This window comes from Rhineura floridana, chromosome 5 (assembly GCF_030035675.1).
Source record: "Rhineura floridana isolate rRhiFlo1 chromosome 5, rRhiFlo1.hap2, whole genome shotgun sequence".
In the NCBI taxonomy this organism is placed as follows: domain Eukaryota; kingdom Metazoa; phylum Chordata; class Lepidosauria; order Squamata; family Rhineuridae; genus Rhineura; species Rhineura floridana.
The window spans coordinates 173,670,677-173,685,632 of NC_084484.1; the positions used below are offsets into that span (position 1 = coordinate 173,670,677).

At 43.6% G+C, this 14,956-nt stretch overlaps 1 protein-coding gene across 1 annotated transcript in view; it reads right to left on the reverse strand.

Moving 5' to 3' along the window:
• Positions 1-13,381, reverse strand: part of TMEM135 (transmembrane protein 135) — a 260,384-nt gene extending 247,003 nt beyond the window's left edge. Inside the window, exon 1 of the mRNA XM_061628891.1 lies at positions 13,034-13,381. Coding sequence (XP_061484875.1) covers positions 13,034-13,174 — 141 coding nt within the window. The 5' untranslated portion in view covers positions 13,175-13,381. The remainder of the gene's footprint in view (positions 1-13,033) is intronic.
• Between the last annotated feature and the right edge of the window lie 1,575 nt (positions 13,382-14,956).

The window sequence follows — 14,956 nt, forward strand, 5'->3', positions numbered from 1 at the left end:
GGACCACAATACCTAGCGGAACGCCTCTCCCGATATGAACCTACCCAATCACTACGTTCAACATCAAAGGCCCTCCTCTGAGTTCCGACCCACAGAGAAGCTCGGAGGGTCGTTACAAGATCTAGGGCCTTTTCAGTGGCTGCCCCCGAATTATGGAACAGTCTTTCTGATGAGGTTCGCCTGGCGCCTACACTTCTATCCTTTCGGCGCCAGGTTAAAACCTTTTTATTCTCCCAGGCATTTTAATCTATTATTTTAATCTATTTTTAGCTCTTATTGTATACCAGGTTGTTTAGTTGTTTAATATGTATGTTTTTACTGTTTCTTGTGATTCTATTGTATTTTATTCCCTGTTGTGCACCGCCCTGAGAGCCTTTTGGCTGTGGGCGGTATAGAAATCAAATCAAATAAAATAAATAAATAAAATAAATGTGTCTTTAATGGGGTTGCCAACTTTTAATGGCTACTGCTCCTTCTTTGCCTGTAACAACTGGTTAATTGGGTGATATAAGCAGGATATCATGTTCATTCCCATGCCATACAATCATCACCAGCTGATTTTTTAATATTTATTTAATTTTTTTATAAATTGCACTTTCATTAAAAAAAATCACAAGGCTGTATACAGACTAAAAACACAGTATTACAATAAAGGCAATAAAAACATCAAAAACACAGAATCTCAGATTTGAAAGGCCTGTCTGAAGCAAGGAGTTCCACAGGGTAGGGCCGGCCACACTAAAGGCTGTATGGCTGTAAAAGGCACAGGAGCAGGCCCAGCTGCAGGTTTTCAGGTCCATTGGTCTGTTGAACTGTTTTCTAACTATAAGCCACAGAACCCCCTCCCCACCACAATTTCTCGTTGAAATGACAGAATGCAATTCAGCCAACTTGCCCTTAACACAAGGCCCTACAGTTACATGTACTCTATCTTTGATACCTCTTCCAACTCAAGAGATCTGTTAAACAAGAAAAAGGGTTGCTAATTTTACCAAAACATACTATTAACTATTGAACTCTAGTTAAAGTCAAAGCAGAGTAAAAGGAAACCATAATTCAATAAATGTACTGTGCATGAGTGGAGAATATCCAGTCCTGACTTGTTAACTGCTTGTTACACCACAATTCACACCCACAATTAAAGATTGCTATCTGTACTCAGAAATGTTCTGCATTTGACAGCAAATGTATTGAGTAAGACTCCCTAGAAAATCAAAGAGGAAAGAGGGACCAGAGAGAACAAGAAGCTGAGTCTAGAATCGAGTCCTCCTAGGACAATTCTAATGAAAAACTGCAGTCCTGGGATAGCTCTGAGAAAAATGTCTTAGAGACACACACATGAATATTTTTAGTCCAGCTAACAACTCAGTCCTTTTCAACTCTGCACACTCTCAAGTAAGTGTGCACAGGACTGCTGCCTAGTAGTCTACAGACTGATTGTGCAAAGACTGCTGCTTAACATATACTATATTCCAGACTATAAAATACCTCCCCATTCAAAAAAAAAAACATGCATGACCACTGTAATATATATTATTTAGTTTAAAATAGGATTACAAACTCAATTTTAACTAGAAATTTAGAAAATAAATCTGTGGGTCATAAAAAACCCTGTTCCATAAATGTGACTACTGCATGGATACCCAGATTTTCTGTATGTGAGCCATGACTATTATGTTCTTTTATTCAAGGCCTTATGGCGGTTTAACCTCAAGGTACTGCAGTTTAATGCTTAGGTGGACAGTGGGGGCATAGCACCCCAAGTACAGTCATTTCTCCAGAAATTCCTCTTATTAAGGAATGGAGTCTGAGTGCTTTGGACAGACCATTTCCCCCATACTCCCTATTGCCCTCAGGGATACCAACTATACCTGTCTGGCAAGAATCTACATATGAGATCAACAGGCTGAAGTCACACACTCAAAAGCAAGAACAGGGTTCCAGATGTATCAGTTCCATGCCAATTTTAAGGCACAATTTAAGCTTGTGGGACAAACAGGCACAAGCTCTGGTTCCCTGAAACTATCTACCCCATTTGGTCCCATGCTCATGCTTTCACAGCAACTTGCCCTGATTGTACGCGGAAGAAGAAGGAGAAGAAGGAGAAGAAGAAGGAGAAGAAGAAGGAGAAGAAGAAGAAGAAGAAGAAGATAACCAACACCAACACCTTAAACTTACCCCAGTAGCTAATTGGCAGCCAGTGTAATTCCTTCAGCAGCAAGGTAACATGTTGGTGAAATCTTGCCCCAGTGAGCAATATTTATTTAATTATTTAATTAAGCTTATATACCACCCGACTAGCAACAGCTCTCTGGGCGGTGAACATTAAAAATACAATAAAAGATAACACAATATAATATAACACAATGCAAAACTGCACATATTTATTTAGAGCTACTGCGTGTTTCACCAGCTGCAACTTCTTAAGGACAGCCCCACACATTGCAGTAATCCAGCCTGGAGGTTACCAGCACACTGATAACAATGATCAGGCTATCCAGGTCCAGAAACAGTCACAGCTGTCTCACTAGACAAAGCTGGCAAAAAGCACTCCTAGCCACTGAGGTCACCTGAGCCTCTAGTGACAAAGATGGATCCAGGTGCACTCCCACATTACAAAGCTGCTCTTTCAGAGGGAGAACAACCACATCCAAAACAGGCAATTAACCAATTATCCAGACTCAGGAACATTCACCCACATCTCATTGTCCAACAGCATGACAAGGGCTTCAACAGGGTCATCTGCTCTATCTACCAGAAATCCTCGAAGAGCATTCAGGAATCCATTAGATTCCATTAGTCTCCAGGGTGGACCATCTCAGTCTGTCCACTACCCCTGCAAGGGAGGATCAGAGCCGTAAACCCAAACTTCACCAGGAAGTAATCTGACTCTGACAATGGGGTGACATTCCATTTCCAGACCAGCCCTCCATCTGAAACAAAAACAAATCAAGGGTGTGCCCTACCCCATATGTCAGACCAGTAACAATAGGAGACAGCCCCATCACACAAGCTTTATCCAGGCATAAACCTTGATTCATGAAACTATCTACATGCAGATTGTATGATCAGCTCAGGTGCAATATTTTCACATGCACAAACCCCCAGGAAATTACTCCAGGATCCATATAGTTGCAAAGTATCCTGTCAGACCCAGCTCTTATACTGGATTACTTTTCTGCACTGATTAGCATTTTAGGCGCAGCAATGTCTGCATGTATAGCCTTTCACCAACCTTATCTTTGAAAACAGATTAGATTACAGAATGATGCAACTGTACCCGAGATCCTGAACTCTGGCCTACGCACCCCTTCCAACACATATCCAAAGACTAAGATGGTGGCTTAGCTCCAGGCACAGGCTCAAATCAGAATCAGAGCTTCTGCACTCCCATCTCCTGCTTGGGTAAAATGTGAAGTGTTCCCATACAAATAATCAGATCCCTTGTTCAGGGCTAGGTGCAAGGTAGAACAAAGGCTCACAGTCACCTGAGTATGATGGGGATTCTGTGACTCTAAACTGTCCCCTGCATATCCTTGGGGGGGGGATATCATCTAAAGAGTATCTCAGATTATCCCACTGGTACGAATCCATCAAGTGGTGCAAAATTATGCGTTCTAAGCAATCCTTGTAAAATAATGGAAGTGCATAATTCTTTATCGCAAGTAAAATCTGCTGTCTTGACAACAGTAACATGATTGGTAAGGAGCACATATTAGTAAAGCTATATTTGACTGGGATTTTTAGTATTAGTATTATTTGCACTTCCCAAGTAGGTCCCAGGGCGGGTCACAACAGTATATACATTATTAAAAACAGTTTAAAACAAATTACATTCCCAACTAGAGAGGCTCCTAAAAATATTTGGAAATTATTTTGTAGAAATGGGCAAAAACAATGCTGCCAAGAAAGAGATTTATACTGAAATTGTTATGTGAGCAGAATGCAGCACTTGGAAATAAAGAAGAATTTTTATTATTATTATTATTCCACCCTTCCTCCTAGTAGGAGCCCTGGGCAGCACAAAAACACTAAAAACACTATAAAACATAAAAACAGACATTAAATATATTAAAGCAAAACAACTTTAAAAACATCTTTTTGTAAAAAAGCTTTAAAACCCCTTAAAAAACAATTCCAACACAGACGCAGACTGGGATAAGGTCTCTACTTAAAAGGCTTGTTGAAAGAGGAAGGTCTTCAGTAGCTGCCGAAAAGATAACAAAGATGGTAGCTGTCTAATATTTAAGGGGAGGGAATTTCAAAGAGTAGGGGCCACTACACTAAAGGTCCGCTTCCTATGTTGTGTGGAAAGGACCTCCTGATAAGATGGTATCTGTAGGAAGCCCTCACCTGCAGATTGTAGTGGTCGACTGGGTATATAAGGGGTAAGTCAATCTTTCAGGTATCCTGGTCCCAAACTGAATAGGGCTTTGTACACCAAAACTAGAACCTTAAACTTAGCCCAGTAGCTAATGGGCAGCCAGTGCAATTGTTTCAGCAGTGGGGTGATATGTTGGAGATACCCTGCCACAGTGAGCAGTTGCACCAGCGCATTTTACACCAGCAGCACCTTCCGGACCAACCTCAAGGGCAGCCCAACATAGAGCACATTACAGTAATCCAACATGGAGGTTACGAATGCATGGACAACAGTGGTCAGGCTATCCCGGTTCAGAAACAGCCACAGTTGTCTTACTAGCCAAAGCTGGTAAAAGGCAATCCTAGTCACGGAGGTCACCTGGCCCTCTAGTGACAAAGATGGATCCAGGAGCACCCCCAGACTATGAACCTGCTCTTAGAGGGAGTACGACCCCATCCAAAGCAGGCAACTGGCCAATTATCCAAACTCTGCACCACCAACCCACAATGCCTCTGTCTTGCTAGGATTCAGACTCAGTTTATTGGCCCTCATCCAGCCCAGTCCAGGTACCAGTCCAGGGTTTTGCATAGCCTCTCCCAATTCAGATGTTACAGAGAAACAGAGCTGAGTATCATCAGTGTACTGCTAAGACCTCGCCCCAAATCTCCTTATGACCGCTCCCAAGGGCTTCATATAGATGTTAAACAGCATCAGGGACAAGATGGTGCCTGCGGCATGTAACAATGTATGAAATATTGGCTATTTCTTGATATCTGATTCATCTCAGTGAATCAACTTTGGAAGCCTGCAATAGCAAAGAATCCTGGGAAACAGTCCCTCTATGAACTCTGAGTAGCTACACATCTTAGAAGCCTGAGAGTATAGACATCCTGACTCTCATGGAAATTTGGGGGGAATATTGCCCCAATGAGAAGCAACAAAGAAATAGTCTGCAAAGTGTTTATAATAATCTTGACCTTTAGAAGGAGACAGGATAGTTGATTACCTGAAACATCAGGAATTTCCAGTTGGGAGATTGCAGTCATTATTTGGGAAATATCTCGGAATGGTTTTTTTTTGGGGGGGGAGATTCCTTGATCAGTAATCCTAAATCCTTCTATTGTCTTTGCCTGCCACATCCGCATCTCCCTAGTCATGTTGACATTGGGGTTTAGTTTAGTTAGAAAAAGTATAAAACATGGGGAGTTTGAAGGGGTCATCATTTCCTTTTCTTGGAGGGCTCCAACAGCTGTCTTACTTTACAATGCACCCCAGCTACATCTGGACAAAAGCTAAAGAACTTGGATGAGATCTTTCAAATCTAGCACAGGTTACACGAGGGCAGAGCTTTGGCTCATTGGGCTAGATATGCTCAGCCTTAGACTCACAGAAACTTTTCAGGAAAGGTATGCCCTACTGTGAGCTCCTTTCTTTTCTTTTTCCCTTTATTGGATAGATGTAACTTTAAAATATGCATAGGGTTTAGCTTCTTCACTTTTAATCTATCTAGCGCTATAGAATGAATGAATGAATGAATGAACGAATGAATGAATGAATGAATAGTAGTTAGAACACCGATCGCTATTAATTACAATTGTAAACTGCAATATTTTTCCTTCTTTCCTCTTTTAAGAAAACCAATCTTTATTTTACTTTCTGTGTGCTTTGTTGGGTAAAGAGTAGAGTTATACATGCTTTAGGATGACATACGGATTAACTCCGGCAAAAGGTTTCACTATCCGCGCAATAACAGCACTTGAATTTCTAGTGAGCTAAGCTCATGAGGGAATTCAAAGGTCAATTCATAATAGGCACCCCACAGCACAACTGCCAGGAGGCCAAAAGACAATCACCCAATGCTATTATCTGAAAGCGACCTTGAAGATAGAATCGGAACCACTCTAAAACAGTGCCTCCAATACCTATCTCACCAAGTCGGTTCAGAAGGATACCAAGGTCAATAGTATCAAAAACCGCTGAGAGATCAAGTAAGAATAACAGGCGTCGCACTCACCGTCCTTTCCCTGATAAAGGTCATCCATCAGGGCAACCAAGACCGATTCAGTCCCATAACCAGGCCTGAACCCTGAATGGAATGGGTCAAGAGAATCTGTTTCATCCAAGATTACTTGCAATTGCTGCGCCACAACCCTCTCGATCACCTTCCCTAAAAAGGGGATATTTGCGACGGAGTGGTAGTTGTCACAAACCAATGGGTCCAAGGTGAGCTTTGTCAGGAGTGGTTGGATCACTGCCTCTTTCAGGGCAACTGGAACCACTCCCTGATGTGTTGGCCACACCCTGGATCTACTCAGTCAAACCCCCATGGCAAGCTTTAATAAGCCAAGAAGGGCAAGGGTCGAGAGGACACATTGCTGGCCACATCTTTGCAAGCATGTTGTTCATGTCATCAGGCCGCATCGATTGAAACCGATCCCAAGAAGTTGCAGAAGTCGTTGCAGAAGTTGTTGCACTGGGCACCTCACTGAGGACTACAGTAGATGTGGATGGGGCATCAAGATTGCTGCGGAGGTGAGCAACCTTACTCTCCAAGTGCCTTGCAAACAATTCACAGTGGGCCTCTGAAGGGTCTAAAACTCCATTTCCTGCAGCTGATGTCAACAGACCCCTGACAATACTCCACTGGACCGCTACTTCAGGGTGCGATGGTGGCAGAGAACTGGGGCTTCTTCACTGCCTCACCGCCACACAGTAGGCACAGTTATGTTTTACTTCTGCCTGATCAGCCTCAAAGCACATCTTTCGCCACATGCTCTCTAGCCATCGTCCAGCCTGTTTCATTACCCTTAGCTCAAATTATGTGGAAACAGTAATTCAGAGCAAGAGCTGTCCTTCCTTATCCACAGCATTGCAAAGGCAGATCTCCAAAGCTTGCTAGTCCATCCTTTCTGAACACCCTGAATTATCCAGGAAAATATCCAGACTTCCTTCCCCCACACACGCATGCACACACACAGCACAACCCACTTAATGAATAGGAAACATTATTGAAGGAGCCAATAAACAAAGAACAGGAAAGGATCATCAATTATTATAGGAGATGGTGCCGGGCATCTCTTGAGTTATTATAGAGACTTACTACAGTAAAGGTTAGAGAGCCCTTGCCTACAATACACAGACAAATCAATAGGCTACATAGCCTAACATGAGACTTCTAACAGCTGCCAATTCCAGATATACCACAGGACCCAAACAGCACAAGAGACTTAGGTTGTAATCCTAAGCATGTATACTCAGAAGTAACTCCTAATGAGTTCAATGAGGCTTACAGCTCAATAAGTGGGGTTAGGATTGCAGTCTTAGTGAATAATCAGCTTCTTGTCATTCACTCTTCTTGAAAGAAATAATGATCAAATCACAGACAGAGTCAAGGTCATTTTCTTATTTGTTGTTGTTGTTATATGCCTCCAAGTCGATTACGACTTATGGCAACCCTATGAATCAGCGGCCTCCAATAGCATCTGTTATAAAGCACCCGGCTCAGATCTTGTAAGTTCAGGTCTGTGACTTCCTTTATGGAATCAATCCATCTCTTCGTTGGCCTTTCTCTTTTTCTACTCCCTGCTGTTTTTCCCAGCATTATTGTCTTTTCTAATGAATCATGTCTTCTCATTATGTGTCCAAAGTATGGATGATCCTGACTTTAGTGTTCAGTGATACATCTTTGTATTTGAGGACCTTTTCTAGTTCTCTCATAGCTGCCCTCCCCAGTCCTATCCTTCTTCTGATTTCTTGACTATTGTCTCCATTTTGGTTATGACTGTGCCAAGGTACTGATAGGTGTTGCTTAACTTTGATTGTCCCCACTCATGATCAGACAAAACATCCATCGAGCTCAGCACCTCGTCCACAATGACCAACGAGATGCTACTGGAAAGCCCACAGACAAGGCATACTGCCCCTGAAGTTAGGAGGCTTTCCTTAGCCCTAATGGCTGCCAATAAACTTATTCTCCATCACTTATTCCCTTTTGAGGAAATCTAAGCTAGTAACTATCATTGCCAGAAAATTTGATTACTTCCACAAATTCAGTTATGCTTCCCTTGTGTCTGTCCTGAATCTATGGACAGTAGGCAATCTAGTATTATAAGAGAGGGAGAAAACTCTGTCTATGCCATGCACAGGTCTCATAACACAGCTACTGTATTTCCTCTTATGTTGCTTTCATTATGAAAGAGCCCCAAATGCTATAGACTTCCCTCATATGGAGGGTTTTTGATATCCTGGTTTATTAACTAACCTCAACTAGAACAAACTACAGTTCTAAATTTGGGAGTAATGGAAAACTGTGATTAACTCAGAAATGGACGCTTTCAATCTCCTTGTAATACTCGTCTTATTTTCAAACACTTTCCTAATAATGCCTAACACAAAATTTGCCTTTTTCACCACCACATACCAAGGGCAGTATTCAACAAAATAAAACTGCTAGCATGAAGACTTTCTCCCCTCTCCTCCCCCCCCCCGTGTGCACCCCACCCCAAATTTGGAGTGTTAGGGGAAAATCCAGAACAGGTTTAGGGGGTGCTTGGAGGGAGGAGAGGGGGAGAACATTCTGTTGCACCTTAGTGCTATGGTGAATACAACCTACCATATTCATTACATTATCCATCAAGATCTCTTTCCTAGTTAGACATCACCAGTTCAGATCCCCATCAACTTATGCATGACGCTGGAATATTTTATTTTGTCTCACTGTGCATTACTTGATACATCCTTCCAGTGAAACCCTTTTGCAATTCTGTTGCCCATTTGTCCAGATACATTCTTTAGCTCTTCAGACACACATTTTCACCATACCGCATAAATTGATGTCATCCACAAACTTGACTTCCTCATTGCTTGGCCCTCACTTAAGCATGATTCACATGCTTAAGGGACCCCCATCTCTTACTTTGCTCCCTTGCTAGAATTGTTTGCTTATTTCTACCTTGTTTCATGTTATTTAACCAGTTTTTAATTCATCATCCCTAACATGAAGCGTCCCAAAAAAGTTCTATTTCTAACACGTGCTAACCACTTTAGTTCTTTCTTTTCTAATTAGCTGTGCATCATATACCATCCTTCAACATTAGACTAATTGTGGCTGCATCTGATACACAACTTGTATTTCAGAGAAATTAAACGTTGTCATTGGAATTCAAAACTGGTTTTAAAAAAAACCCTGACACTTCCCATCACACATTGGATCATGAGGCTAAGCTTGCTCCTTGACCCCTCTTCCTTTCACAAACAAGTTTTGTAAAGTAGGTCTTGCATGAAGCAAAAATGTTAATGACATGTAAGCATGTCTGGGATACTGAAGGAAAAATTAATGCCAACAAGAATCTTTTATACTGCTAGCACAGTTTTAGCACACACACAAAGAAAAAACTACTTAGAAACTATTCTTACCAAAATAATCTCCATAATATCATCAGTGAATTCCTGAATTATATCTGAAATTATGTCAGATCATGGGGGGGGGGGGAAACAGCAGTACTTTTTGGAGAAGCACTCTCAGTTCTACCAAATAAACCTAGCTTCCACCTTTGGCTTGTATACAGTATTATTTCTCCCACATGCAGTTTCCCTTTAAGGAAACTTCTTGGTTCATTCATAAAATAGGTCACCTACACACACAGTCACAAAAGAGACGCTCCCTCATGGTGTGATCCCTAGCCACTGAAGAGTGTGTTTGAGCATCACAACCTTGCAAGCAAAGCAAGTATTGTAACTCTCTTCCACGCAACTAGCATCCTCCCTCCTGGATAAATGCTGACAGACAAAGACAGGGACAGAGAAGACTGACAAGCTCTGGTCTTTCTCCTTCTCCCTCCATCCCATGATAAACATCCTCTGTCTGAATCTCTTTCTGTTAACTCTAACCAGAGGTCTCTATTTCTATTTACTATTTCTCCATTATTCTACTTTTCTCCAAATCTTGTACCATTCTCTTTCTCCACCCACAAGTCTCTGCAGTCCATGTTACCCCTTTTCTCCCAGTAATTCACCCATTAAAGGAATCTCAGGTGCCAATGTGGCTGGATGCAATAGGACAATATATACTAGGAGAGGAGCAGCAATTCTCCCATTCTCAATTCCACTTTTAATGTGCTTGTCAGGCCTTAATGGTTCCCACAAAGAGTAGAAAAGGACTGAAAACAATAGGTATTTTGAACTCCTCTTGACAGTCAAGGCAAGGTTGGGTCATTGCATTGGCTTGCTCTAACTCCCAATATTCTTCAGAAAATGAAGAACACTTTTTCTTATTGTTCACAGTCCAACAGGGTTAAATGTGCTTAAGAACACAATCCTATGCATGTCTACTCAGAAGTAAATCCCACAGAATTCTATGGGATTTACAATCAGTTAAGCATATAGAGAACTGCCAAGTGCACTAAACTCTGTACCAGATTATTGCTCCTTTAATGGTTGCATTATGTCTGAACAGCCCTTTACAAGCTAACTCAATATTTGCAAAGCATCAAAAGCATGAGCAAATCTACCTTACACATACAAAGATGGATTACAATAGCCCTACGCATTCTGAAATGACTTAACTTTTATTTGCAAAAAACATAATACCACTTGCAAAACCTAATCCAATATGCCCATCCAGACCAATGCCAACTGGTAGTGGCTCATTCCTCACACAGAAGCCTTTCCCAGACCTGGCACCTTACATCCTTTTAAGCAAAGGTGTCAGGGACTGAACCTGAGATTTTCTATCTGGAAAGCCAGGTCCTTTTCCACTGACCTTTGAACCCTCACATGAACCTACCTGGTGCATCCACCGTGACAAATACTCAAAAAGGAATGCCGGGGATAGCGTGCTAAAAGTTTTTTACAGCCCAACTCTGCTTGCAACAGTAAATACACACAACATGTTGTTAAACATTTAAATCAGAGACCTCAGTTTTGAATTGAGAGGAGGCCAAAGCTCAGTGGTAGAGCATATGCTGTTATGTATTAAGAATGTCCAAGATTCAGACCCTCACATCTCCAGTTAAAAGGATCAGGTAGCAGGCTGGGAAACAACTCAGACTGAGAACCTGGAAAGCCACTGCCCGTCAGAGTCAATGATACTGGGCTAGTTTGACTTGGTAGAAGGCGTCTTTCTAAGCTCCCCAACTTTCCAAACTCACATTTTTAACCAGTATGGCACATCAGTTTTCACAGTTATCACAACATGTCTCCTCTGCATGAAGCCAAAGTATGCATACATTTCAAGAAATACAACAGAACCAAGTCAAGAGTCCTCACTTGATATTGAACTTTGAACATCCACTGATCAAGACAGGCAACTATGAGGAGCTTATAAAACAACAACACAGAATGAAAACTAAAGAATACCAAAAAAGTATCCTAATCTGCAAAAACATTCCCATGCTCCCACCACCACCCCAACTCAAGCTCTCATCAGATACCTCAGGAAGCTGTCTTACACAGAGTCAGAGCCACTGGTCCATCTAGGTGAATATTGCCTACACTGACTGGCAGTGGCTCTTCAGGGTTTCAGACAGGGAGTCTCTCCCAGCCCTACCCAGAGATGCTGGGGATTGAACCTGGGGCTTTCTGCAGGCAAGGCAGATGCTCTACTACTGAGCTACCTTCTTTATTTCCATCACAACCATTTGCCATCATAACTGCCCAGTATTGGGCAGACAGGGCCTGGGAGCATCTGATGCAGCAGCCTTACTGAAGGTAGGCTGACATGGATTTGGTTAGCACCTGGAGGGACACCTGCCTGGAAACCCACTGTATGCCACTCTGGCCTCCGTGGAGAGGAAAAGTGAAATATGACATGTTTGGTAAAATACATTACAAATCATATAAATTAATTGCCAAGGATCCATATTATACAGTATATATTTATAACACAGCATATATATTTATATATTTATAATAAGCATATCCCACTGTGAATATACACAGAAAGCCATGGATAAAAAGAAGTGGAAATAAATATATCCCATTGCTTTTACCCACCTTCTGTCCACTTTCCCTCCCTTAAAAACCACAGTGACACCTAGCCTTTCTAACCCACCCTAGAGCCACGGCTCAGTGGTACAGCATCTGCTTTGCATGCTGAAGGTCCCAGGTGCAGCCTCCATGTAGGGCTGGGAATGTCCCCTGTCTGAAACCCTGGACAGCTGCTGCCAGTCAGTGTGGCCAATACTGAGCCAGATAGACTGAGCCAGTATAAGGCAGCTTCCTGTGTCCCTTTGGAGAAGGGCTGTAACTGGGTGGCAGAGCATCGGCTTTGCGTGCAGAAGGCCCCAAGTTCAATCTCCAGCTAGGGCTGGGAATGTCCCCTGCCTGAAACCTGGAGGACTGCTGTCAGTCCGTGTCAATATTACTAAGCTAGATGGACCAATGATTCTACCCAGCATAAGGCAGTTTCCTATCTTCTTAGGTTTGATCCCAATAGCATCCTTTTCCCTCGCTCCTTTCTGGCCTTGTAATACGCCCCCCCCAAAAAAAACCCAAAATCACCACCATCCTTTTACACACAGTCTCTCCTCTTCAAGCATCCATTTATACCCCTCTCCAGCCCTCCTACCCCAATGGCATCCGTGCCCCCACCCGCATGCTGTCACCCACATATCATCCCTTCTGTAGTAGGGGGTGGTGGTGGTGGTGGAGGGGCAGGGGGGTCTCTCTCACCAGGTAAAGGGTCCCGTAGATGCGCAGAGACTCGCTCATTGCCCCCTGGGTGACGTCCACAAAGGCCCGTCCACAGTGGGGGTGCCAGGTGTGCCCGATCTCGTAGCAGTTGTGGGGGATGGACTTGCTCAGCGCCGCCATCTTGGCCTGACCGCTCTCAGGCGGAGGGTGGAAGGGGGGTGCCCGGAGGGAGCGAGGGAGAGACAGCAACGGCAGCGGCCGCGTCACTGCCAGAGCAGGAGAAAGGTCGCACGGGGCGGCTCGAGCCGCCGAGGTTACTCTCGGTCAACCTCTCTTCCCCCCGCTTTTGCTCGCGTGAGCCGCACCAGCCAATCCGGAAGCGGTTCTCACACCAAGGCCATGGAAAGGGAGGAGTTGGCGCGAGCTCGTTATCTGTCTCTCTTCCTCCGCCGCCCCCTCCCTGCCCGCCAGCGCAACCCGGGATGACACTCAAGGGCTGCGAGGAAGGGCAGCCCATAGTCCGCTCCTTGTAAAAGGCAGCGGCTAGATGGGTGTGTGTGTGCACGTAATGCAAACCCCTGCAAAAGCCTGAGCTTGAGGGTAGGAAGCTGCGTTATACCGAGCGAGGCAGATCCTTGGTCCGTCTGGCTCAGTGATGCCTACACTGGCTGGCAGAGGGTTTCAGGCAGGAGTCTGTCCAAGCCTTACTTGGATATGTCAAAGGAACATAGGAAGATACTGAGTCAGACTCTTGGCCCATCTGGCTCAATGATGTCTACACTGACTGGCAGAGGGTTTCAGGCGGGAGTCTCCCCCCCCCTTACCTGGAGATGCCAAGGATTGAACTCGGGACTTTCTGCACATAAAGCAGATGCTCTGTCACTGAGCCATGGTGGCCCGATGCAAGTAGCAGAGCGGAGACAGCAAGCAGAACACTTGCAGATTGTTACATAGACAAACGCTTGGCTTGAGCATTTCCTCTCTGTCCTTGACCCCGCTTTGCGTGGAATGGTTAATAGTTACCTGCTGTGCTTAACCATCCTCCTTGCCATCGCTCGGGTGCCCAGGTTTATGCTTCTGATCTTTGCATTGCAATGATGCAGACTATAGCACTTGGATTTCATTGGCCTTTTAGCTTCACTGTTTACATTTCTTCTCTCTGTGTGTGCTCATATGTGTGTGCGTGTGCACATGAACATGCATGAAGCATTTCCCCCTATTGGCGAGTATCTATTTACAGGAACATTTATAAACCACTTTATTATAAAATACCTGTGTGGTGAACAAAATGGTACAGAAGTGCATTAAGGGCTGCCATAAAAACAGTTTAGAACAATCTATTGTAATTATTGATTACAGGCCTGGGTAAAAAGAAAAGTCTTCAATGAACGTCGAAAACAGGGGTTCCCAAACCAATGGTTCGCGAGCTTCACTCAGGAGGTCTGCAGTGTGTCTTTGGATTTGTGGTTGAAGATGAGAGATGGCACATACACCATACTGAATATGCTCAGTAATTCTGAATTGTTACTGCTTCTTGAATTTATTGCATTGCAGTTTGAATTCTGTGGGGTTGTAATTGGTACAACAGGCAGAAAAATCATTGTGGACCACCAAGAGCCACAGAAAGTACAAGTGGTCCAGAGGGATGGGGACCATTGGTCTAAATCTTCAAACAAGAGGTGTCTCAGGATCATTCAGACCGTGGTATTCCCAATCTGTTCCACCGAGAAAGCCACAGACCTGAACTTACAAGATCTGAACAGGGCAATTCACGACAGATGCTCTTGGAGGTCACTGATTCACAGGGTCGCCATCAGTTGTAATCAACTTGAAGGCATATAACAACATCAACAACAGGTGTCCCTCATTATCAACAGAATGGAGTACCACAGTGCTGGAGCAACCATGCTAAAGGGCCTATCACTGGTAGCTGGGGAAAGTCCGTCGTCCAGTGGTTGGGTA